The sequence below is a fragment of the Chiroxiphia lanceolata genome, chromosome 1 (genome assembly GCF_009829145.1).
Source record: "Chiroxiphia lanceolata isolate bChiLan1 chromosome 1, bChiLan1.pri, whole genome shotgun sequence".
Taxonomy (NCBI): Eukaryota; Metazoa; Chordata; class Aves; order Passeriformes; family Pipridae; genus Chiroxiphia; species Chiroxiphia lanceolata.
In genome coordinates this window covers 105409359-105434520 of record NC_045637.1, presented here as the reverse complement: position 1 = coordinate 105434520, position 25162 = coordinate 105409359, and the positions used below count along the sequence as shown (strand labels likewise).

General features: G+C 39.6%; 1 protein-coding gene across 7 annotated transcripts in view; it reads left to right on the top strand.

The window, feature by feature from the left end:
- Positions 1 to 1556: 1556 nt before the first annotated feature.
- Positions 1557 to 25162, top strand: part of EZH2 (enhancer of zeste 2 polycomb repressive complex 2 subunit) — a 51397-nt gene continuing 27791 nt past the window's right edge. The window contains exons 1-4 of one of the 7 annotated variants that reach the window (XM_032697018.1): positions 1557 to 1858; positions 4306 to 4371; positions 23596 to 23719; positions 24222 to 24350. In XM_032697018.1, coding sequence (XP_032552909.1) covers positions 4334 to 4371; positions 23596 to 23719; positions 24222 to 24350 — 291 coding nt within the window. In that variant the 5' untranslated portion in view covers positions 1557 to 1858; positions 4306 to 4333. Of the gene's footprint in view, positions 1859 to 4305; positions 4372 to 17112; positions 17492 to 22867; positions 23249 to 23413; positions 23495 to 23595; positions 23720 to 24221; positions 24351 to 25162 lie in introns of those variants that run through there. The other 6 variants (XM_032697030.1, XM_032697010.1, XM_032697000.1 and 3 more) reach the window with 6 other exon arrangements.

Genomic DNA, 25162 nt, shown 5'->3' with positions numbered 1-25162 from the left:
AAAATCACTGCCTATTGGAGTTCCTTGCCAAGAAGTTCATCACTCTAAGAGCCTCGAACAGAGCCTTGGTGGAAAGGTTGTTTTGCTACAGTGCAGAGGAGAAAGAGTAACTCCATTCAAAATGTGTTCAGTTTTCCAGTAAGCATCAGTTTCAGGTGTAACCAATGAATAATCTTCTGTGCAAGAGAGAAAAACAATGTGATCTGTGCCGAGGTCTAGTTCACAGGGTAGGTTCTACAGCATAGGTTTTTCCACCTTGTGTCTGACTGTACCTGTTACAGAAAGTTACCCAATGCTTATTTAACAGCGGTTATTTTTACTTGCTAAGACCAGATACCATGAAGTGCAACTTGAAGGATCAAAATAAATTAAAAAATCTAAGTTGTGAAGGGACTGGGTAGCCATTTTGGTGGTGGCAGCCATCTTGGGGCAGAATAGATTCAAAATAGCTGAATTTCCAGAAATTACTAATATTTTGAAAATGTGATATTTTTAAGATAATCTTTCCAACTGTCAGCCACTCCACTAGAATATGAAGAAGGGCATAGCTACCTGCCACACTACAACACATAACTATAACAGGAAACCATTTCTACTGCACGTTTTTTGCTCATAACTCACAAAACCCCAGAGATTTAAAAAATAAAATAAGCTACTAATAGAAACCGCTTTTCAAAGCCATGATGTAAATCGAGAACATACAGTGTAGGAATGCCCACTCTTGAGTTCTCACTGCAAGTTTAATACCTGATGAAGTCTGGAAATTTTAAGTACTTACATACAGAGACACAGGCACCATAAAAGCACACAAGCACATCACCTTTGAGTAGAAGAACACCGAGCCTTATTTGACATGTAACCCAACTGCGTGATTTGGGAATGAGGTTGTGTTTGTGATTTATTTCCCCCACAAGAGACTTTTACCACTCAGGACCTCATTAGTGGCCGCTGCTCATTTTTGGAGCTTTGACTCTGAAGACGTAGCAAGGTATTCACAAGGAACAGGGGAGCTGATACTTGGTAAGGAAGGATGATGGAAGTGGACTGTAGAAGCAAGGCTTCTAGTGCACCTCAGAAGCAGCACTCGATGTGGGACGCACAGGAGAGGAATGTGGTCACAAGAGAAGGGCAAAGTACCCATTAGAAAACTTATTTTGGCAATTTTACTTTCCACTGCTGAAGGTGAAGAAAGGCTGGCAGTGACCAGAAAGCGGGATGACAGACGAGCAAGTGTGCACGAATCCTCAAGGTTTAAATAGAACCTCGGAAACAAGACTGATGAGCACGGCTCACGGATTAGAAACGGGGGGGAAGGAGGCTGTCTTAGAGGCTGGAGACAGCACGTAGCAAGCAACAGGACCTGAGCCTGATGTGGAGCGGGCACATCGCCGCTGCTGCTGGTGCTGCGATTTATGACCACCCCCCACGACAGGGGGAAACCGCGCCGGTTGCGGAGCGGCGGGGGAGAGGAAGCGGCGGGGACAGCCGCGATGCACCAGCGCGGGGCTGGTGCCGGTAAAGTTTGGGCAAGCAAAGGTCACAGACACGACACAAGGCGGCACCGCTGGAAAGTGACTCAGCCGGCCGAGACATCCGCCGGGGCTTCCCGACGGGGCGGTGTGAGGGAGCGCGGGCTGTCTCCAGCCTCGGAGGCTGCCATCGTTTCCCCTCCTTTCTGATCCGTGAGCCGCGCTCACCGATTCGGCGCATCAGCCAACGGCATCCTTTGGGAATGCGGGTGCGTCTGTGATTTATTCCCACCAGGAGAGACTTTTACCACTGGTGACCTCATCACAGCGGAGCTTTGCCCCTGAATATGTACTGAGGCACCCAAAAGGAAGAGGGGAGCTGATACTCGGTAAGGAAGGATGACGGGAATTGTGGAAGCAAGGATGCGGCGATTGCTCCAGTGCACCCCGGAAGCATCGCTCTGTGTGGGACACGCAGGAAAGGGATCTAGTCACAAGGGAAGGACGAAGCACCCATGAGGAAAACTTATATTGGCCATTTCATTTTTCACCGCTGAAGATGGAGAGAGGCTGGAGTGACCTCCACTGGCTGAGCTCCCGTGCCGGGGGAGCAACAGGCAGAGTTGCGGGGACGGACCGACGGCCGGCCCGGAGGCTCGGGGCGTTCCCGCCCCCCGGGACCGTTACGGCCGTTGCGCCTCTCCCGCTCTCGGGCCGATTCAAATTCGGCAGCGGCGCCGAGCGGGAGCGGGAGCGCGGCCCCTCCCGGGCCCGCCAATCCTCTCGCCTCCCTCCCTGCCTTCTCCCCTCCCTCTCCCCCCTTCTCCACGTGAGGCGGCCGGAGAGTTTCAAGCCTCCCCGTCGCGGCGCGACCCCGGGTCCGGCCCCGCCGTGCGGAGCAGGGGGGGGGGGGGGGCCGGGGCGTGAGGGGGTGCGAGGGGCGGGGGGGGGGGGGGCGGGAGCGCGGGGAGCGCGAGCCCCCCGTCCCCCCGCGCGGGCAGCGCGAGAACAAAGAGTTCTCCCCACCCCTCCCTGCCCCCCCCGCACGTGGGGAGTCAGGCCCCGCCCCTCGCCCCGCCTCCTGCCGCGCCCGATTGGCCCGGCGGGGCCCCGGCCGCGTCCGCCCGTCCAATGGGGGCGGTGCTCGACGCTCGCCAATGAGCGCGATGGCGATTGGGCCGGCGCGTTTGGCGCTCGGTCCGGGAGGGTGAATCCGGCGGCCGGCGGGAGGGGAGGGAGCGGGAGAGCGGGAGCGCCGGGCGGAGCTGGCGGCGCCACCAGCACCGGCGGGAGCGGCACCGGCGGCGCGGAGCCGGGGCGGCGGGGGGGCGGGTGAGTGAGAGAGCGACACCTCGCGGGCTCGCGGCGGCGGCGGCGGCGCCGGCGCCGGGAGCGGCTATTTATACCCGGGTCCTTTGTCATGGGGGAGGGGAGCAGGGGAAGGGGCGGCAGCGAGGGAGAAGGGGAGGGAGGGATGGGGGCGACGGTGGCTCCTGAGAAGCAGCCGCCCCCCCGTCCCCTTCCCTCGAGGCGCCGGCGGGAAGACACGCGCGCTCCCGGCCGGTGACAGCTGGAGGGGGGAGACATGGAGTCTGGAGTGCCCTTTGTCTAAGTTGGCTCCGTCCAGCCCGGCCGGCGGCTCCCATCCCCGCCCGGCGGGGCGCAGCCCCAAGCCGGGGGCGAGCTCGCCACCGCTCCTTCAAAGGGCAGGGGGCGGCTGGCGGGAGGGAGAGCGGGGAGAGGGGAGAGCCGGCGCTTCGCTTCCCCTCCTCCCTGCTCCTGCCGGCGGCACGCGGCGGCTCCGGCGGCGGCTCGGCGCGGGCAGACGGGAGGCGTGTGTGTGAGCGGGGGAAACCCGGTTCCTTCGGCGGGGAGCGCGGCGCTGAGCTTGCCCCGCTCCTCCCGGGAGGCTGGGACAGGTCCGCCCGGGTCCCGGAAGCCGGGGCGATCCGGGCGGGCAGGCTGAGAGCGCCCCGGGCCGCCCGCTCGCCCCTCGGGACGCCGGGGCTGGGAGGGGGGCTCCCGGCCCTGGCTTTGGAGGGCTCCGGGTTCTGGGAGCGAGTTCAGGAGGGGCGAGGGGGTAAGGTAGTCTGGCGGCGGCTCCGGCGAACTTCCCAGTCGTGAAGGGCACCGTGCGATCCCGATCTTCCAGAGCGCCGCAAAAAAGTTCATAAGGAGCTGGAAATTCTGGTGTTTCGGATCTAATGTGGTCCGGAGTACTCTCTAAAAGTACAGTGTCTGGGGAGGTGAGAAGGAGGGCACTGACTGGGCAGAGCCGTCCCTGAGCAACAAATGTGAGGTTGAATAAAGAAATAGGTGTGTTGTGGCATCACGCACGTGTATTTGACATTATCAGGTATTCATGGTGATACGCAAATTGTTACTAATAGACAAAAGAAAAGGAGTGCGTGCGTAGATACGGCAGGAATGGGATAATAAGCTTGTACATTACTCAAGATACTTATTTCTAACTTACAAAAGCACTACGCTGATTTTATTGGAACAAGAGAAAAGTTTTTTGGTTTTTTTTAACGCTGAAAGTAAAGATTCTCAGTGTCGCTGATAAGAAACATTTAACAATTTGAAGAACATAATTTAATTATTGCAGGATACGAGTGTCTTTACTGAAATCTAGCAACTGTAGTTTCAGCTATTGTGAGTTTGGTTCTTACTAATACAGATTTCAGTGAAGAGTTTTTACCAGCAGATTTAGTGTAATCTTTACTTCTAAACTGGGATTTTTCTCATAGATATGTTCATCTTTTTTCAGGGGTTGGCACATTCAGATTCTTTATGTGACGTAAAAATTTAAAGGTCGTTCTTTGTTTGTCCCCAGTGTCTATATTAAATTGAGAGTTGGGGGAATGTTTATTTGTGGTAACAATAAAGCATCTTCAGAAGGGTGAGTATTACTTGTGCATAGTGGGCTATAACTAGTCTCGCTATCGACTATTAAAATGTGAATATTTAAGAGCTACAAAGTCTTTCAGAAATATGTTTCCAGTGTTTTAGGACTCAAAAGTTTTGTGTGACATGGTGAGTGTTTTTGAGAGGTAGTACTTTATCAAGTACTGGCTATTACATAAAAAACGTTACATTTCATGTTGTGTAGTTTCCTTTACAAAACAGACAAAAAAAAAAGAGCAAAAATATTTTTTTCCTTCCTCTGTCTCCATGAGAAATGAAAGTAACAACTAAAGTTAAACAACCTGTGGAGAAATCTGTGTCAGTAAAATGTTCCATGAGATGGCAACTGCTATTTTTGTTTGGAACTTTGGAAGGATTCAAGATTTTAACTTAGGAGGAAAATTGGGAAAAGGTTTAATTTTTTTTTTCCGGAGTTTTTTTTTTTAATATACGTAATTTCACCTTGAAAAGTGACAGACACTAAAAATCTGCACCGTTTAAAAAGTCATAAAGTGTTTCTGTTCAGTTTAAAATGAGCTAAAGCAGTGATGTGTAAACTCAGGCCAGAGACTTGAAATTCAAGCTCAATTTTTTTTCCTCCCTGCTGTGTTTTTTTCCTTTCTTGCTAGAATTGCCAACAAGCTGAAATATGGTGATTTCTTCGAAGATATGCTTTTAAATTGTTTTTTGTTCCATAGCATTGCAGCATTCATAGGTGAAATGTACGTATTCCCACACTAATTCTTACCTACAAAGAAACTTTGGCTTAGGGAGAAGGGAGTACAAGCTAATGGCCACTTTCTGTAAAGCAGCTTATGTCAGAATAAGCTACGTCTAGAATCTAGTTCAGTCCAACTGTGTTCCCAGGAAAGTTGGTGCACTCTAAAATTCCTCTCACAATTTGCCAGAAAAAAGTGTTTTGTCGCCATTCACAAGATGATTCAGCTTCTTTAGGTGTATAGATCATGCATGCCTTTTAATAAGTTCACAGCTGTCATGTTAAAACTGAAAACCAGTTTTAGATAACAGTACTATATTCATGTGATTGAACAGTGAGAGTTATTTTTAAAAATGGCTGCAATACTGACAGAAGGCACACTTAATAAATGTCTGATTTACATTGTGTTTGAGCAAAAGTGCTGTGGAAAACTTTAGTGTTGGCTGTAATCTGAAAGTTCTGTAATTCTACAGTTAGTGCTTATAGATGCATCTTTGCTGACTTGTGGAGAAGTATCTGTGAAGCTTAAGGGGGAATAACATTTTTCCCAGCAGGGATGCTGAAAATCTTGTGAACAGAATCTGGCTTTTGCTAAGCAAGGAAGTTCACTGAGTCAAGTAGGTAATTTTTGCAGTATTACTTATTTACGCAAAAATCAACTTATCAGATTTTTTAAAAAGTGGAGAAAATGAACTGCATATTGTAAATACAATCTTTAATGATTTGATGTTTGAATAATACTTACATTAGAAAACAAGACCACTGATAACGGAAGCTGTAGGACAGTAACAGGAGATTTATTTTAATGTTAAAGCTGCTACCAACCTTCTGTTCATGCTGTCAGCGAGGTCCATGGAGAGCAATGCTGGGCTTGTTGGAATGGTGTCTGATTTAAGACAGCATCTGTAAATGTATCTATCTATAAATGTATCTATACATTTAACATCTCAGTATATGAAGTGTACAACTGTTCTAGAGTGGATAAGTCAATCTTTAAATGGACGAGTTGCTCAAGCACTGACACAATTTAAGTAATAATTTCAGATAAGGAGTTATGTATGCGAGGAGGAAGGCTGAGGCAAACTAAAATCTTGTATGAAGTGTATCCAAATCAGTAAAATCTTATATAAAATGTACGCAAAACAGAGAAGGGATGTTTCACAGGGGAATGATGAAAACATTGATTACAAGTTAGTAGAGTGCTTGGATTTTCTTTTTAGCTCTAAATATGTGTGCAAGAGTTTCGTTGAGCTAAAGATTAAAAGGAAAACAATATACAGAATTATTAAGTAGGTATTGTATCTGTTCTCATGGAGATCACTTAAAGACTTTGGAATGATGCTGGGTATGTCTGATTATGGATGAGGCGAAACTAAGAATGAAATTTGTTGAAGGAAGGAGTAGGTTCTGTGGACCTCCAAGCAAGAAACAATAAAGTTTTCTGAAACATTCTGCTTTCTGTAACTGATAATAGTAGGCAGCTTAATTATCGGTATTTTCTAATTGTACACCTAAATTTCCACTAAGATGGGTCAGACTGTGGACCTGAGGTCTGGAACCTCAGTGAAAGTGATAAAACTACATCCAGTGTAATTGTCAGAATATGTATTCTGAATTAAAAAGATAAAGTAACACTTGTAAACTTGGGTAGAGGGAACTCTTTAAGGAGAAGAGTGAAAAGTATAATTTGCATTTAATATTGACGAATTAATCTTCTTTTAAAAATATTAAAAAAAAGAAAGGAATTCTTAAATATTTAACAAATTATTTAGCCACAGGCTTGTAAATTGATTGTAATTTAAAAAATACTGAGAGAGAAGAGGATGTCTGTTAATGTTTCTTCTCTGTTCAGAAAAAATTGTAAACAAACAACACCCACCCCCAAATTAATGTGGGTCACACTCTTATTTTAGGAATCTTTTGGCTACCTGGCTGAAGTCTGTTTTATAGGATTTTTCATTTATTGTGCCTCTGCTCTGTTTGTGAAAACCTACTGTTGTCTTGGAATGATTTAAAATGCATACTGTACTTCCTATCTAGTGGTAAAATCAGTAGTACTTTTAAGGTGAGAAGGCCATTTGGAAATTTAGATAGATACTGCGCGTGATCTGAATGCTGTGGATAAAAATAACAGTGTAATGATGTGAGTGGATCAGCAGTGTTGTCATTTGCTTGAAAATGTGATGTACTTCCAAAGCTTCTAATTGGGATATATATGATCTCATTAAAAAATGAGGTAAAACTGACGCCTTACTGTGTGCAAATAAAGATTTCCTTGGTACACAATTACAGAATACTCCAGAATTTGCTATTAGTTTTCTTTTTTTCTATGTGCATATGGTGCCTGCTTAAATAACGTTGTGTATGTAATTACGCAAGCAAAGTAGTACAAATTGCAATTCCACATCCTAGGCTTTCTGAGCTAGGAAGTAAAAATAAATCTTTACAGGAGGGTATGATTTCTTTATACTTTTAAATTGTCTTTTAATCTAGAACCAGGCCTATTTCCCTTGTCAGTTTTTTATTGTATCTGGCTCTTTTCCATTCTGCTTTTTACGTGGTTAGTTCAGTTTTTCCTGCCATGCATTCTCTTTTCACAGCCTGTATGTTCAGTTTAAATCCCAAAGCCATCAGATATAATTTAAAGGAACAAAGTATTTGAAAGGAAGGAAACTCAAACCTTACAGCTCATATATAATTTTAATTTTTTTTAATGTGAGCTGGTTTCCTTTCCATGTTTCTTGGTGTGAGTGGATCTGGCAAGCTTCATACTTTTGGTGTGTAGTTGTCTGATTTCGTTTCTTACTAATAAGATAAAAAATTCCAGAACTGGAACTCATTTTGCTGCTTCAGTCAGAAATTGTGGAGATATGTGTTATAGATCCTTAATTTACCTGTGAAACTGTACCGTGGCAAATGGATTAAAGTTGTTATTATCATCTCTTTGTCATTGATACAGTTCATAATCAGGACATCATAAATTTTGTCCTCTGTGATAACTTTTTCCTGTTGTATGTCCACTATTTGTACCGTGTTTCAACACATTTATTGCTAATGTGTTTAGTGCAAGTTAAATCCACTAATTATTGGGAGAAGAGATTGACATATGTTGTTTCATTCTTAAAGCAGTTTAACCATTCCTGGTGTTCAGTATGTGGTTGTGAGACTGGGAGACGTAATCAATCCCAAGACCTAACTATTTGCAGTTCTCTTCCCCAGCCTAAGGGAGATGTTTTCTTTTTCACTGGAAGGTGGTAGTATTTTGAGTTTGTTTGTTGTTGGTTTTTTTTGTTGTTGTTTTGGCTTTTTTGTCTGTTTATTTTCTAAGATAAACTATTTCTCCTTAGTTTTCTCCACTTCTGGAAAAGTAGTATCTGTTTTTTTTCCCTTTATAAGCAACATCTAATGTACTGGTGGATTAATCCCCATATACCTTAAAAAATAGGGATACCGTACATTAGACCCAGTTATTCTGTGAACTTTAAAATGAGAGTTTTGTAAATAACTCTTATGGTTGCTTTCATCATTTGAAGCTCATTTTGGAGTTTTTCAGGCAACTGGCAAATACCAGTTCAGCTTCAAAGTTTGCCAGACTGTTCTGCAGTAAATTCTGCATACGTGGAAGGGTAATGTCTGAATTTCAAAGTTTAGGCTATTTGCCTATACAGGGAAAGAGTATGGAATAAATATTTAACTGCTGAATTGTTGTGTGTCAAGGTTTTTCCTGTATGGAGTGTGTGTTGCTTTTACATGCATGGTTTGAACTGAAGAACCTGTGGCTATTTTAGTTTTTAGAGTATAAAAGGTGTGTCCACAAAACAAGTTCAGGAGGAATAGTCAGTGCACTTCAAATTCACATCCTAAATTATTTTGCCTGTGGAGACATGTCTTAAGTGTTCCCAGCAAGTGTTACTTTTTCTGCCAGATTTATCCAGGATATCAAAAAGCTAAATTTTTGAGAGATGGAGGTGTTAGGCAACAGAGGTTGATTGGAATTTGCGTGGGAGTCATCTAGCTCCTCTGGGTATCTGTGAATGGGTGTGAAGAGAGAAATTTGGAGGTACGCATTTGAATAATTCAAAGATGAAGTTCAAGTTTTATGCATAAAACTTTACTTTCTCTAGACAACCATACTTACTCTGATGTGAGAAATGTGGGATGGTATTAATGGTGACTTGTAAAAGGTACAGTAAAAATTGGGCTTGAAACTTCTTGTTGCTGTTCTGCTGTTTAGAGTTTTAAAATGTTTTATTTGTTTTTTGAGCCAAATAGTCTTACTCATGCATGCAAATATAGTTAAAAATATTTATACATGCAGATATCCAAGTGAAAAGTAAGTAGTTGCATTACCTGCTGCAAGTCGATCTGCTGATATTGCCCAAACTGAAGTGAGATGACAGTCGCTTTCGGTTAGTGCCAGTTTTGGTTTAGTCTTTATAACAAAATACTTGGTTGTGATCTCCCTGTTCTCTATTCCCCCTCCCCCACCCAAGTGGACGAGTACTTGAACTTCTTATTTTTATTTCCAAACCAGTATTTTTCTAAAAGTATCAAATGTTGAAGTGTGCTGGAAGAAAGTGGTAATATAGGGAATTTAGTAACTTTTTTTCTGTGAAATGGGTCGCTCTTACTCCTTACATGGTATTCAGTAATGATTTCATGTCTGTTTTTGTTTCTCTAAATCCTGAAGTAGGGATACAGAGACAGATTTTTTTTTTTTTTGAAGGGAAGAGTAGCTTTGCAAGTTGCAGGCTTGCATATACAGACTAGCGGAACACTCCAGTAGGGATTTATCTTTTTGTTTTAAAGACTGTCTGAAAACAAATGATACTATGTTACTTTTTCTGTTCTACTGTTGTATTTGTTTAAGGAAATATATTGGAAATCTAATTATTTGTATTGAAATCTTATTTTCTTATTAACAGACATAACTCTTTAATTTTTTTCTACTGAAGAGAATGAAACTGAGAAGCACCCATACCACTATTTCTTGAAACGTAAATGTTCTAAATGAAGGACTCCCACGAAATGAGATAATGTGAAAATAAATCCAAAGGCAGTGTACAATTAAGAGAAAAGAAGTCATCAAACTGATGACTTCCTTTTTTATGTCTCATAGAAAATCAGAAATAAGCTTGATTTCTGGAACAGTTCTGTTGTTGGATCTTGCTCAGGTACTTCATGTTTAATCAACTTATAGTTAGTGCCAAAAACTTTTAAAATGATTGGGGGGTTTTGTTAGGACCAATTTTTTTTGTTATTTAAATTTCCTGAAGCAGGTTGATTAAAATGATTTTAGATATTAAGAAACACATACAATTTTGACTGTATTGTTTGAGGTACTTCTGGAAGACTAAGAGTTACCTGTAAACTCTGAGTTGCAAAGTTTTTAATATGCTGGCAGATAGGGTAATGGATATTGAATACTGGCAGTTGCCTTGCTTTTATAGTTTTCTAACCCAGAAAAATAAAAGATTCTCATTTAAAACCAGCAAGAAAATAAATTAAGATTTCTCATCTTTTTCCAGGAGGGAGTGAAGCAACATTTTTTTTCTCTTTAATATCCAGGAGCTGCTTGACTCCTCATTCTTCCCTTTCTTTCCTCCTTGTCCTTGGGAGTTTCTAATATCTGCCTGGTCAGTATTTAATAGTGGTAGAAACTCCTGAGAAGAATGTTAAAGCCACATAGCGTTAAACTTCCTATGTGAATGAACTACTAGGGGAGAAGGCAAGACATAAAATACCATGGGAGACAAACTAATATTTATATTTAAAAACATCAAACGGAGAACACGGTTGAAGAAAATGTGAATTCTGTGAGCCCAAGAGCTGACATGTTTGCTTCCTGTCTTGTGTGTCAGTAACTGAACTGCTCTGACTTACTATGTGAGGTGAGCATTTCAAATAATAAGTGGTATGAACTGAGCACATCCAGAAATTGATCTGTGGACGTGGGCATTTAGTGCTGTCACAAGGAGCTGAAAATTGAATGCCTGAGGCCATAGTTCACTGTGTCCTTAGGTGGGGCCGGAGTGGCTGGATGCTCACTTTTCTTCAGTCAAAAGCATCAAGATACTTTCAGCCAGAGGACTTCCTTGCTTCTGTCAGTGTCTGGCTGCAGAAATTCTCATGCTCTCAGGAGGGAAATGATAGCACAGGTGCAGGGACAAGTGGCAAGTAAAAGTGCTTCTTTTTGTAGCAATGCCAGCATAAAGTAGGGGTGAGGCTTGAAAGTCAGAGCCATCTGGTCTTCCATGCAGTTTTTGTCTGGTATATATGGGCAGTAATGAGAAACTGTGTTTGAAAAGATTAATTTATCTGTAAAAACCAGACTGGAAACAATAATGGATGAAAGAAAGTGCATGTTGTGATCAACTCAAGCCAAAGTCAGGATTAAATATGGGGAGGGGAAACAGGGACTCCTAACAAATCTAGACCAAGGGTTAGAATTCCTAATATCTAAGATAGGAGCATTTCCTAGCAACATTGAGGCATACAATGCAGGATTGTAGCTCCTTTAAAGACCCATATGTTATTATGTTACATACTGGAGCAGAGAACAGTGACAATGAGTTTGCCAAATTGTGGTTAGCTGCAATGGCATTGCTTGGGTAGGGACTGCTGTCTGTTGACACATCAGTGTCTGCAGCCTTAAATGGTGTTTCTCCCTGGTAATTTTTTTCTTTTTAATGACTTCCCTGATTTTTAATTATTTTTGTTTTTTATAAAATATGTACTCACACTGAAGCTTTTCGTAATGCCAGAGCACTTGTAGTCCTTCATGAAACTGTTGCAGAAAATACATGTAACTTAGTGACCTATAAGCCATGTCACATTTGGTTAATGTTTGCCATTTGCATCAGAAGTTACTGTAGGGGATGCAGAAGGATGCACGTTATCCTTCCTATGCTCGTTATCATAGGAAAGCTAAAAATCAGCCATTAAGGGAGTTCTGTTACATTGCTTAGCTCAGATCCAAGGTATTGCCTGTGTTATAATAATTTAATAACTACTCGAGTGGTAACTAGTTTTAGTTTGGCAAATAATACTGCAAATAAAAATATAGTTGTTGCAGTTAATAAGTTGGTTTCATAGTAGTACTACTACAAATAAGTAGTTTCATTGGATTAAGTAGGTCATGAACCACTTACTCTTAGTTCACTGTTAGCTATTCATACTCAGTGTAAGAGAAAAGGGTGTGTGTAGTCATTTTGTTTGTTAGATCAAGGTAGCATGTGATGACCAGGTGTGAGCTTGCCACAAAATGGGGATTTCTTTTTTTCTCTTAAATCTGTTTTGAAATAAGCTGAAATTCTTACTCAGAAGATACAGAAGAGCATCTCAGTAATCTTGAGTATTTTGAAGTATCAGTTGGGAGCTATTAACTTAAGGAGCTGCTGGGCTAGTAACAAGGTCCAAAAAACATTATGTTTGGGAAAAAATAATTGAGAAGGCACATCTTTGAAGTTTCAGGGAGGAAAGTCATAGAGTAGGTGCATATTGTGAACATGTGTACCACTTGACATGCTTAATGATTTCTTCTAGAATATGTTTAGAAATGCAAAAAAAAAGAAAGTGGAAAAAAACCCCAAACCCAAAAGACAACCAACCATTTAATGTTCCAGGGTAGAGATCAGGCTCCTAGTCTCAAGTATACCAAGTACAAGGTAAGGCTGTAGTCAGTTAAATGACAGAAAGTGAAAGGTTTGAAAAGAGTGACACTTCAAAGGCATGAAGGTTGGGCTATAAGAGTAGCAGAACCCCATTAGGATAAGAAGACACCTCATTTGAAAAAAACCAGCCCTTTAATTTAGGTTTTTTAATTTATTTTAAACATAATGTTAAGTTAAAGCACTCTAGTTAGACTACTTTCTTAATTAGTGAAGAGCTTTCCGATCTGTCTTTTTTAATTACAGTTTCTAAGACATAGAACTGAAGGTTCTAACTGTACTGTTAACCAGACAAGGTGTCTTTGAAATGAATAAACACGTGGAACAGTAGTGGGAAGGAGTGAGTGAACTACCTAGTTGATGGAGTTGTTAAAGGAGACTAACTTAATGAATGTTTCTACTGATTATAACAGTCAGTGATTGCACACCGAACTGAAGAGTTCAGTCTGATTAAGCTCTTAATCATTTTAATTCACAAATTATTGTTCCTTTATTAGTAGTGTTGTTTTTTACAATGTGCCTGTGGCTGATTGAAATCCTGAGTGTTAGGATGCAGTGGTGATTGTTTTCATCTTTTGAAATATTAAACTGGAATTTAAAAGGCCAGCAAACTCCATAGCATGAGCTTTAAAAATACTGTGGTCCTTGGTTTTGGGATAGTGGGCCCAGCTGAGAGTTGTATTGACTTGCAAAATAGTTTTGGTTGGCGGATTCATCTAGAAATCATCTGATCCAGTCTCCCACTTGGGTAAGGCCAGCACTGAAACTGTATTTTCCAGACCACTTTTAAAACGTTTAAAAGAAGCAAGATTCTAACACCTCTCTGCTTAATACATGCCTATACTGGATAGATCACACTCACTGTGAACAGTTTTCTTCCTATATGGAAATGAAATCCCTTGCTGAGTCTTGTCTGTTGCCTCTTGTACGTTCCTTTTAGCATAGATTAGTGTGTCTCAGTAGAAGGGCTAGATCAGTGCTCAAATTCTGTGATTGTCCGGGTTTAGCTCTTCATTTGTGGAACAAAGCATGCTATTTAGGGAATTAATTCTTTTATGTAGCGGTAGAAATGCTTGGAGTGACTCGTCCAAATTTGATAAGGCCCAGAAACAGATATGTTCTTAAGAGTGTGTTCAGGAGTTTGGGAGCCTACCTGAGGTATTCTAAAAGAATATTGATAAGAATAAATAGAACGTGCCTGAAGCCTTAGATTTGTGCTAGTACTTGTTGATGATTGATTTGAATATACCCAGTTGTTGTGAATGGCTGTAGTGGGATGTGTGAGGCAGAACTGAATTACACCAACCTATACTACCTTAGCTTTTCATTTGTCTTGGCTGGCAACTACAGTAGACAAGTTACAAATGGTTGCTGCTATTGTTTGCCACTCACTACATCTTTTCAGAGCAATCTTTAGTTGATCAAGAGATAGCAGGAAACAGCTTCTTGAAAGCTACTCTGCAGAAGTAGTTAACACGTTAACTGCTTTGATTGTTCAAAGTCTTGTAAAGAACAAAAAAATGACACGGTGATAACAGTGTGTTTTATATGGTATGGAAGATAAGTGTTCTAGTCTAAGGCAAGTGGATGATACACCGTGATGGTTTGCTAACATCGAAGGGGAGAGGTTTTGATGCTTTCCCATTACTCTGGTTTCATTGTTCCTCTTCTTCCTTGCCATTTTAGGTGTTTACACCTAAAGCATGAACGATTTTGGTCCAGTTGGAAAACTCTGCTTCATTTGAGTGCAGAAAAGATATGATTTGATGTAACTGATCAACTCAATTAAATTTATCATATTTGCCATGTAAAATCTGTCTGAGATGCTAAAGTAGTGTAGACAGACAATGAAGAGAGGAAATAAATGCCATTTTAAGATCCCACTTCCTTTCCTAGTTCTAGTTGAGAAGTACACTGGGATGTATTTATCAGCTTCCAAGAGCAAATAGGTAAGTGAATGTGCTGCTTAGTTTAAGTTGAAATGTTCTTCAAAGCTAAGTTCTGTTAGGTAACTGCTAACACACTAATAACCATTAATTACAGGGAGGAGAAAGCACACTGGCCTTGGATTTGACAGCTGTTCAAGTGGAGGCAAAATCTTTGGGTTGTTGGTACATAAGCAACCCCCAATATTGTAGTGACTATGCTGCTTTTAAAAGGGATGGTACTAACTGAAATGTATTTTAGTGTTGCAAATAGTAATTGCAAGTAACTAGCTGTCACAATAATAGGAGCTTAATTGTGATGAGACTACTCATAGCATGCCTATTTATAACTGCAGACCTTCTGCCTTTGGTGCTGCCATATTACCTGGAAAGCCTACTATAGCTACTATCAGTCTGTTTGGTTTTAGGGCTGACAGGAAAATATCTTGGCTATATGTGTTTTTTACTGCAAAACAGGCTTTTAATTCTACTTGCAAGCCAGGAGTTTTCTGCTTACTTGAAGAGGAGGAAGAGGAAATCTTCTGAAATTTGGGCATTTGATTTCACACAGTCATTGTTCCTCAGTTTGGGGTTAGCATTGGTGCATCTGAGGCTGTTGGTGGTTCTCATCCTTACATTAAATTTGTTAAAGTTAATAGTTTTCTCTTTGACAATAGCTTGTATAACAGTTTCCATCTCTTGACTAATCAAGAACATTCTTGCAGAACATGTAATCTTGTTAGAGTTGATCATGAGTGTTTTGTTAACCTACATCATCCACAACCCCTGAAGCCTGTCAGAGCAAGGAAGCACAGATGAGCTGTTTGGAGTTACCTGCTTAGGTCAGTTCATGAACCTATCCTTTTCTTTTAGATACTGCCAAACAGAGCTCAGTAGAGGTTAAACCCCTGTCCCTTGAGTGAATTCAAGAATTCATGGCTTGAACAAATTTGTGGCTGCTGAACAAACCAGCATGTGGAGCTGATTTTGTTGAAAAATTGTGTTTAAAAACCAAGTATATTCATTTTCTGGGCTGTTCGGACAGATTTTTTTTTCCTGACCTAGTTTGATTACAGAATTGTAAGCCTTTAATGATACAGTACTTCAGCTTATGGAATATCAACATGAGGTAAATTTTTAAACATATATAAGTATTTTTATGTATTTCTTGTTTTAAAATAGGTTGAACTGCACTACTAAGTTAAAATACCACATTTTTATAATATAAAATAGTAAAAAACACACCCCAGTTTACTTCCATCTATTTTTCTGTGGCTATTTCTGTAAAACATTTAATGTACTATAGTTGTTTTTATAGTGAAATATTATTGATAAACAATGCTAATATTTCCTATGTTGTATTTCGGAGATAGAGATTTTTGTTAGTTGGTCTGGTTTGATATCTGAAATGCCCAAGCTGACACTGGCCTTGGGAATATTTTTCTTCCCATGGAAATGAGAATGTGGTATTTTGCATAGATAAGTTTAAAAGAAAACCATGTTTTGTTTTACTTTAGAAAATCCTGAAAGCAGAGTAGCAACTACAGAAGTTTTAGGCATATTTTTGTGTGTCTCTGCTAATAGCATAGGTAAAAAGCCCTTAGAGGTTCCCCCACACCTACATAACTTAATGTGGAAAAAGTTAGCAGCTCTGAATTCACAACAGTGAACAATTTTTCTTACTTAACCATAGAGAATAGTATTGTTTCTTGACCATATTTTTTCCCCAGGAATCTCTCTGTACTGTTAACACAAGTTTGATACAAATGAAGGAGACAGATCTGGCAAATTACAGCACTAAGTTATAATTAACTTTCAAGTTACTTTTTTTGAAGTCTAACAATATGTATGTGTTCTACTGATAGTTTATTTTCAGATACTTGGTAGTTGTAATAAGACTCTCCTGGAAACTGCTTACTCTGGAAAGGTTTAGGATAGGTTCATAGAGAGTACTGTCTTGTTTTGCATTTAGGGTGCATGAAGTAAAATCATAAAAGGAAATTTCCAAGAGTGTATGCAGTAAAGTTTAGTTTAACATGTATGAAAAGTAATTAGCTTCAGTTGAACAATCATTTCATTTTATCGTGCTGTGTAAAATCCTGTAACAAAGAAGATTTTTTGAGGTAGTTAGCAAAAGTTAACAACTTTGTATCTGAACTTGATGCATTGGGTTTTGATACTTAAAATACCTTTTTTTTTGTTTTGCTTTGTTTGTTTGTTTGGTTTGTTTTGTTTTCCAGCAAGTATTGAATTTTTTTACAGGCTTATGAAAAAAATCTTGTTAATTCCTTTTGTTGCTAAAATTCTGGTTTTTGAGTTGAAAGTTGTCCTAAATTCTGCTGCCCAAGCAAAAATTTTTTTAATTTGTGAAAAAACATAGAAGGGTGTGGTGGGGTGTGATTGGTTTTCTTTGGTTTTGGTTTTTGATTTTGTTTGTTTGCTTTGGCTTGTTTTTTTTTCTGTAAGTTTTGTAGATGCTTGAAGAAGTTGCGTGTTGACTTCAGATAGGGTTTATTATATAATGATTTGTCCATTAGTAAGATTGCATAAGCTCAGGCTGAAAGACCTGTATGCTGTCTGGATCTGATAACAGATTGTAGCTCAAGAGCATGTCTACCACTCCAGAGCAAACTGATGTATAAAACCAATGCCTGTTTGTGGTCTCATTGCCTGCAGTAGTTTTTCTCTGGGGTTGGCCTGTTTTTCTATCAAATTCTTCCTGCTTTATAACTCTGCACAGGAAGCCACAGCTGTGGATGGGGGTCATCAAACTCATCTGTGTTTCAGAAAAAGTGACAAAAAGTGAGTTTTTATTTATCCTTGGTCAGTTTAATCCAGTTTTTGGACAGTACTGGGGTGTGAATAAAGAATTGGGAAGGGTGGGATGATTGTCAGGTGCCATTGCTGCGAAGGAAGTTACTTTGGTGAACACCTTCATTAAGTAGCATTTAATCTAATTAAGTTTATAGTATTTGAAATGAGAGTTCATGGAGCCAGCTCAGATGCATGTTTTGGGCTTCCCAGTTAGTGAAAGTCAGTCACTGTTGACAGGGCTGTGGGCATGCTAAGGGTGAGGTAGAAGAGATCAAGGAGCAGTGTGATACAGTTCATTGAACAGGGTGTTGCAGTAAATACATTTTTTTCGAGCTCTGGGGTTCTGAGAAGCAAATGTGAAAGCATTTTGCTTTATGGAAGGTAGAAGTAGTACTTCCCACTACCTGCCCATACTCTATGTGGATGGTTGTATTCCTTTCTTACTGTAGGCAGCAAAAAGCATGACTACTTATTTTATTGTTCTGTTTGCATCGGATTGCATGTGCAGTTCCTCTTGGGTTTTATATTCCCCTCCATCCCCCACATTGAAACTGTTGGTTAAGAGTGCTCTGAAGCGCAGTATTGTAGCAGGTTATGCATATATTTAAAATATGTGAATGACCTTATGAGTGTAGATTAATTCACAAAAAAAGAACTGATAAGTTATACTGTACAAAATATGTTTTAATTCATAAATATCTCCAAACAGGAATCCTAAGTGGAGGGAAGATAATGTAGTATTTTTACAGCTTACAATATTGTGTAGTATTAAGCACAATTGCAAACTAGTAGCGTTCTTTCAAAAGGGCAAGACCCCCTCATTTGTTCTCCCATGCTTTTCAGTTGAAAATTTTCATTAATTGATTTTTTTCCTGAAATTTGGCACAGTAGCCAGAGGAGCTTAAATATAGTTTTTGACAGCCGTATGACTGTTTGAATAGACTGCCTAATTTAGAGAATTATCTGTGTACTTGTCTGTCACTGATGGATATTGCCAAAACGATCAAAGAAAAATAGGACATTGTCTTTAAATAAGGCTATTTCTATGTTCCATAGGCAAAGCAGGAGCAATTTGAGCTGAAATTGTTCTACACTTCTTTGTCTTTTGTTGTGAATCCTGGGTGTGTTGAACAGAGTTTGTCTGCTGAAAGTAAATGTTGGCTAATTTAAGCTTATAGACATGAATTTTCATAAAAACTTACTATAAGGAATGTGAATCTTGTGCAGAATTATGAAAAGCTCAGCTGGCTTTATTTAAAACACAAATGTATATGCTTTAGGGGACTGCCATTTTTTGTTTTTCATTTCCAGATATGCAAGTATGAGTAGGAATAGAAAAAAATATCTATGTCTTTGTTTCTATTTTCTTGTAATTTTTTTTTCTCTCTTAAAGCAGTGTCTAGGTGGCTTCAGTGTCTCATTCCTAATAGCATAGTTCAATCCCCTTACTGTTCAAAAAGAGGGGTTAGTTTTGATATTTTTCTTGTATTTGGTGGTGGTCTGTTTGAAATTACATTGGTTTTGTCCTTAGTATAGTTATCTAATGTTCAGTGCTACCCATACACTTAGGTACATCGTGCAAGAGTATATTCTATAGCTCAGGGAATTAGGTAGATGTAATAGGACAAGTATTGGAAAAGTGTGGATGTCATGAGAGCTGGGCAGCAGAGTGCAGCAATGCTGAGCTGTATGTGTGGGATAGGCAGCATGGGGTCCCTTCAGCTCTGCAGTGCTGTGCTCTGGGAGGGCTGACTGTGTTCACTGCAGCTTTGGACCAAAGATGTTAAGCTTTTGCGTTTATGTGTGGTTCATGCTTCTCCTTGTTTGCTGTGGAATCAGGATGATTGCCTAGTGTGGAATGAGACAGTCTGTCAGTCTTTGAGTGTTGGTGCTCCAATCACTTGGGATGTCTCACCACATTTCCCAGTGTTTCCTCTTCTGCAAAGAAGGTGCAGGGAATTATGGCAAGGTTTCTTTTTTTAGTGTGATGCCAGGTGAGATCTGTTTAGTTCAGGTTCTGTGTGGAAGTCATTCTGCACTTTCGGAGATGAGCTGTCTCTAGAAACAGTATAACTGCTTTAGCGTTGTGCTTGCTTTCTTTGTATCTGTGTTGGAGATACCCTAATCTGCCCATAAATAACTGAGTTGGCTGCTACATAGTTTCTTTCTTTTGTATAAAGCTTTTCAGGACTGGGATCTTTGGCAGTTAGGTGGTTTCTGTGGACCCTTTTTATCAAAAGGATGAAAAATGGGAAAGAATAAGATTTAAAAACAATAGAAACAACTAGCAGCAGGATTCAGAAGGGGAAATGGGGACAGAGAAGAAGGACAAGGCCTGAGGGCTCTCAGAATCAGACCATTGCACTGAGACAATCCAGTATCATGTTTTATTTATTAAATGAAAACTGTTTAACACTTTGCAGTCTTAAAACAGGCTTAACTATTCTTAGACAGATGGGATTTAGCTTGTGCCACTTTGGCTATTGTAGGGGATATTCTGAAACTTTATATGAAAAGTTGGCTAGCTCTAACAAATTGATCTTAACATTGACTAACTTCTCTGCTCTGCAATCCTAGCTGATTCCCATTCAACATAATTTAAGGAAAATGTAGAATGTTCTTTTCTTGTCTAACAAAGTGAAAACTCTGTAGTTTTTTACAGCTCAAAGTACTTTCATAATTTCTACTGTTCACATTTGTAAGAAAGTGATTTGGGAAGGGTTTTTCTAACACACAGGTACTAATGCAAGTAGACCAACAGTAGGCTTGAGACAGCATCTACAACCCTGAATTTGCCTCAGAGATTGAGTTTATGTTGTTGTTTCCCTAAAGTCTTTTAATTCTCCAAATTGCTTTTGCTTGCAGGGATGGAGGTAATGTCCAGCACCCCTCTAAGACTTCATAGTTCTGTCTCATTTTTTGCCCCCCCAACATTCCCTGTCCTTGCCTGTGAAACTTCTTATCCCAGTTTCTCAGGTTTAGTTTCTTAAATGTATAGTTTTGGGGACAACCTTTGAATTGACACTGGAAATTGCCAGTGGCTTTTGTCTGTAGTCCTAATGTGAAGATGATGGATCAATTGCACTGGGAGAATTAACTCTGTCCACTATGAATATGCTCTTCTTGCCCTACCCCCTACTGTAGTACATATGTTAGCAACATTGTAATTTTACTTTGACGATGTTTAACTACCCAGAAACATAAAAGCACGGTTCACTTGGTTTGAAAAACTGCTGCTAAGAGCTCATTGTTATATCAGTTTTGAAAATCACTGAAAATTTTTTACAAACATGCATCCAGGACAGTTTTTTTTTCTCTCAGCTATATTTTTTTCTATAACCTATCTATGCATATGTTTCCTTTCCACTCAGTGCTTTTTCTCATAATATGGATTTGACATTTAAGAGGCAGTTTTTAATTTGTTTGTACTTATTTGACTTAATATATGATGTATATCCCACTGACTGTTGCACATTAATGTTATTGCTTTAACTAGAACAACTTTCTCTTGCTATAAGTTGACATAAGCAACAGTGCAATTTTTTGTTTTTCATTTTCTATGATTTGTTTTTTGGTGCCTTGAACATTAAGTCATTTTCTGTATTGTGCCCCAGATAGCAGCTTCAAACTAGTGGAAGAGGAGTGTTCTTATAAGTCACGTTTGTTTTCAGATGAATGACCTGAGTGTTCATAAGTTATGCTGTTTTAAAAGGAAATATGAATCTTCTTGTGAGGTGTTATTTTTTACCATTTTAATACAACAGGTAACAATGATGTTCATTGCTGGAAAATTGAATAGACTGTATTTTTTATTTGATGGAGGTACATATCTCTCACATCTTAAAGCCTTGTTTGTGAGGTCTTCCTGGGGCTGTATTTAAGTTGTATGAAAGAAAGATGGAAATTCTGTTGGGTTTTGTCAGTTTGTTTTGTTGTTGTTTTTAATCCAATTATATATGATTTCCATATAGATCTGCTTTTGATGAGCAGGGCTTATCTGGCAAATTAATTTCAGTTAAGAAAGCTTTTTTTAAACCTGAGTTATTTGTTATTCTCCAGGAAACTAGAACAAGAAGGGCTGTGGTTGATGCAGTATTAGAATAAGTAAATGTAATCTGTGTTTTTGTTTTATGAGATCTGTTACTTCAGTATTGTCAGCTGAGCTTTCATTTGTCTTTAGAGTTCATTGGTACTTTTTCCACTTCTTTTGGCTGAATCGTAACTGAAGCAATTTCAACGTCCTGTATTGTTTACAAATTGAGATTCTGTTATTTAAAGGCACTTATTCTATGTCTAATTTATTTCCAGTTAATGGGATGTTTTCCCATATTTTTGCTTTGCTTAGTTTAACATATAGTAGAATGTGTTTTCTGTACTTCATGGTGTTTTTATGCTGTTCTCTAATCAATATCATAGTGCACTTTGAATCACTGATTGTCTTGACCGTGTTCTAACATGCATGATCCAGAATTATTTTTTTAAATTGTTATTTTATTTTTTTATCTCTTGGTGTTGTGGCAAATAAGATACAGGTGGATTCTGCTTGCTGTCTTGTGCATGGAAGCAAACTAACCATATTTAATGCTTTACTCTATGTTTACCTCTCCGTGCTGGTTCTCCATCCTCCCCCTCTGTCTAGTCAGGTTCATTATGTGATACTTATTTGTATTCTGTGTCTTTTTTAATCAAAGGATATTTCCTATGATTTGAGCTGGCAATTCTGCCATTTGTTTGTAGATTAATTTTCATTCTAAATCTAAAAACCCAACAATTTTTCTTACAAAATATGATTATTAAGTCTTGCATGAAGATGTGTGTCAGGCTCTTATAGACTTGTTACCTTTTGTTCAGTGTAAATGAAGGTGTAACCCAAAGAATAAAAAGCCTCTGTATTAGTTTCCCCCCTCCCATCATAAAATCTGATAGAACTCACATCTGACCTGTGCAGAGCTACTGAAAATAGAGCAGCAAGCTTTCAATAACTTGGATAAAGCTGTACATATGACTACCAGGGGAGCTGTGGTGTGGGGCAGTGAAAGTAGCACTGGGCCTTTGACTCGAGCCTGAAGATGACACCTCTGTTCATGTTGACCTGCCTTGATAATTAGAAGGGCTGTAATTGTTACTGCTCAAATTAATGATGCTTGTTTGAGAATATATTAACCTTAGACAACTGGACATTTCAGCCTTTCATCCATGATGGCTATTGTGAATGATATTTTGAGCTATTTAGTGAAATATTGTAGGTTGTTACAATGTAGCTTTTGTGAGGAAGCCAGTCTTTGATGTAGTAGTTTAGTTTCAGGATGCTGTCAAAATAGTCTTTGCCAGCATAGTTGCAGAAAAGGACTGAGCAGATTGGCATATTCCAGCAATGTGCTTGGATTGTAATGTAAAAATACAACTTCATTGCCAACAGTCCTGTAACATAAAAGTGAAGCAGTTGGCACTAGGAGGGTGATCAGCAAAAGTGGAATCAGCGGACAGTTTGGGTTTTTATAGAACACTTGAGAAAAGAGCAAAGTCTCTTATTCACTCTATTTCTAGAATTTCTTCATGCTTGAGAGGCTGGGTAGAAGGACTGTACTTGGGAGTACCTCTTTGCACTTGAGGTCAACTCCAGAAGCCTGTTGTAGGAGTCGGTGTCTTAGTGAAGAGGACCACTCCTGCAAGGAGGAAGAAGTTTGTCTGCCATGAACATAGATCTCCAGAAGTTAATTTACAAGGCTGCTTGTAAGGATTCCAGTGTGTATCTTTGAAGTGGGAATCTTGATTTATTCCTCTTCACCCCTTTAAATCCATCAGGTACCTTTTTGTAGAGAGGCATTAGAAGTGGTTAAAGCAAGTGTGAAGGGTCCCACTGATCTGTAATTAAAATCACTGTTTTCCAGTGTCTCTCACTTAAATACATTTTCTTTTTTTTTCTCTGTTGAATTGGGATGGTATCGCGAGTGTCTGATTGAAAGGAATTAAAGGAATTAGATATGAAAGGTATCAAAGGAATGTCTTTGTCCTACCTAACTTCACTCCCACTTCTTCTGTAAGCAGTGGCATCAGATTTGGTAATATTAACATGACATTGTCTCTTGTAGGATAATCATGGGTCAAACCGGAAAAAAATCTGAGAAGGGACCAATTTGTTGGAGAAAACGCGTAAAATCAGAATATATGAGACTGAGACAGCTTAAGAGGTTCCGACGTGCGGATGAAGTAAAGGTACTTTATCTTTTGGTTCTATTGCTTATGAAATTATACAAATACTGATTTCCCTCTGAAGTATGAGGTGTCTTGCAGTTAACATCTGCTATAACAATTTCACTGAATACTTCATTAACCTACTGAAAACTTATCTTAAGTCTATGGTCTTATTAACAGGTGTGATACATTTATATGTAATTGGATTGAGAATGTTAAGTATCAAAAGATACTGTGGAGAACAAGTATGGCAACTTCTTTAGCTGCATACTCTTTAGAATGTAGTTCCATGCTAAACCTTTGAGTATCTAAATGTGTGAATGTGGTTTGAATTGAGGAAAGGGATAATGAACTGTATTGCATCTCACTGACATTTAAACAAAATCTGTATGGTTGAGTTTTGAGCGCTTTTTTTTTTTTAACCTGTCTGGTTTTGTTTATTTTTAATATTATAATGCCTTAGGATGCTAGCAAATTAATTTAGAGTCTTTGATTTATCTGTAATGTTGTGATTAATTTTTAGAGTATGTTTAATTCTAATCGTCAGAAGATATTGGAAAGAACTGAAATCTTAAATCAAGAATGGAAACAACGTAGGATACAGCCTGTTCACATCATGACTTCTGTGAGCTCATTGCGCGGGACCAGGGAGGTTGGTTAACATGTGTTGTGGTAATTCCACTTACAAGGTTGTTAGCACATTTTCGTTTTATTACAGGAAAATTGGCTGTTCTTCCCCCCCCCCCCCCCCCCAGCATGATATGACTTGGTAGCTTAATATGTTTTATATAAGTCTCTTAAAGAATTTATTTATTATTTACTCTGATCATATGACTTCTGGAAAACAATAAATATGTAGCAGGCTACCTAGCTTTAAATGAAACACAAAAGTGAAGCTTCTTTATTTCTGGTAATACTTGGGTCATACCTCAGCATCCTTTAATCAAAGTGTTTTGTCTCTGTGGTATTGGAAGTTTACTCTTACACCTATTGGAGTTTTCTCCAAGTTGTAAAAATGAGTGGTTACTTTGGTTCTTAGCAAGTTAAAGCACATGAAATCTGTGAACACACCCACTTGCCAAAGTCTTCTTTATATTAATTAAAGTCATTTAGCCACAGAGATCCTAAAAGGAGTTAGTTAGGTTGATGAACCCTTGTGTTGCACAAGCTAAATTGTGAAATTTGTGAAAAACATTTCCCTAATTGTGGTGCAACTTGAGCACCGAAACTGGCTTTCACAGGATCACCAAATGGGTAAGATTAGAAGGAACTGCCTCTCTATTGAAGCAGAGTCATCCTAGAGCATGTTACTCAGGATTGTGTCCTGTGTCATGTTGGTAGCTTGAACAGTGGTTTAAGCTGACTCCAACTTTCTGTATTCGGCTCAGGTTAATTTATCTTCTTTCTCAGTTGCTCTTTAGGCACTTCTTCCAACTAAGCCAGTTTGAAGGTGTTCTATCTGTA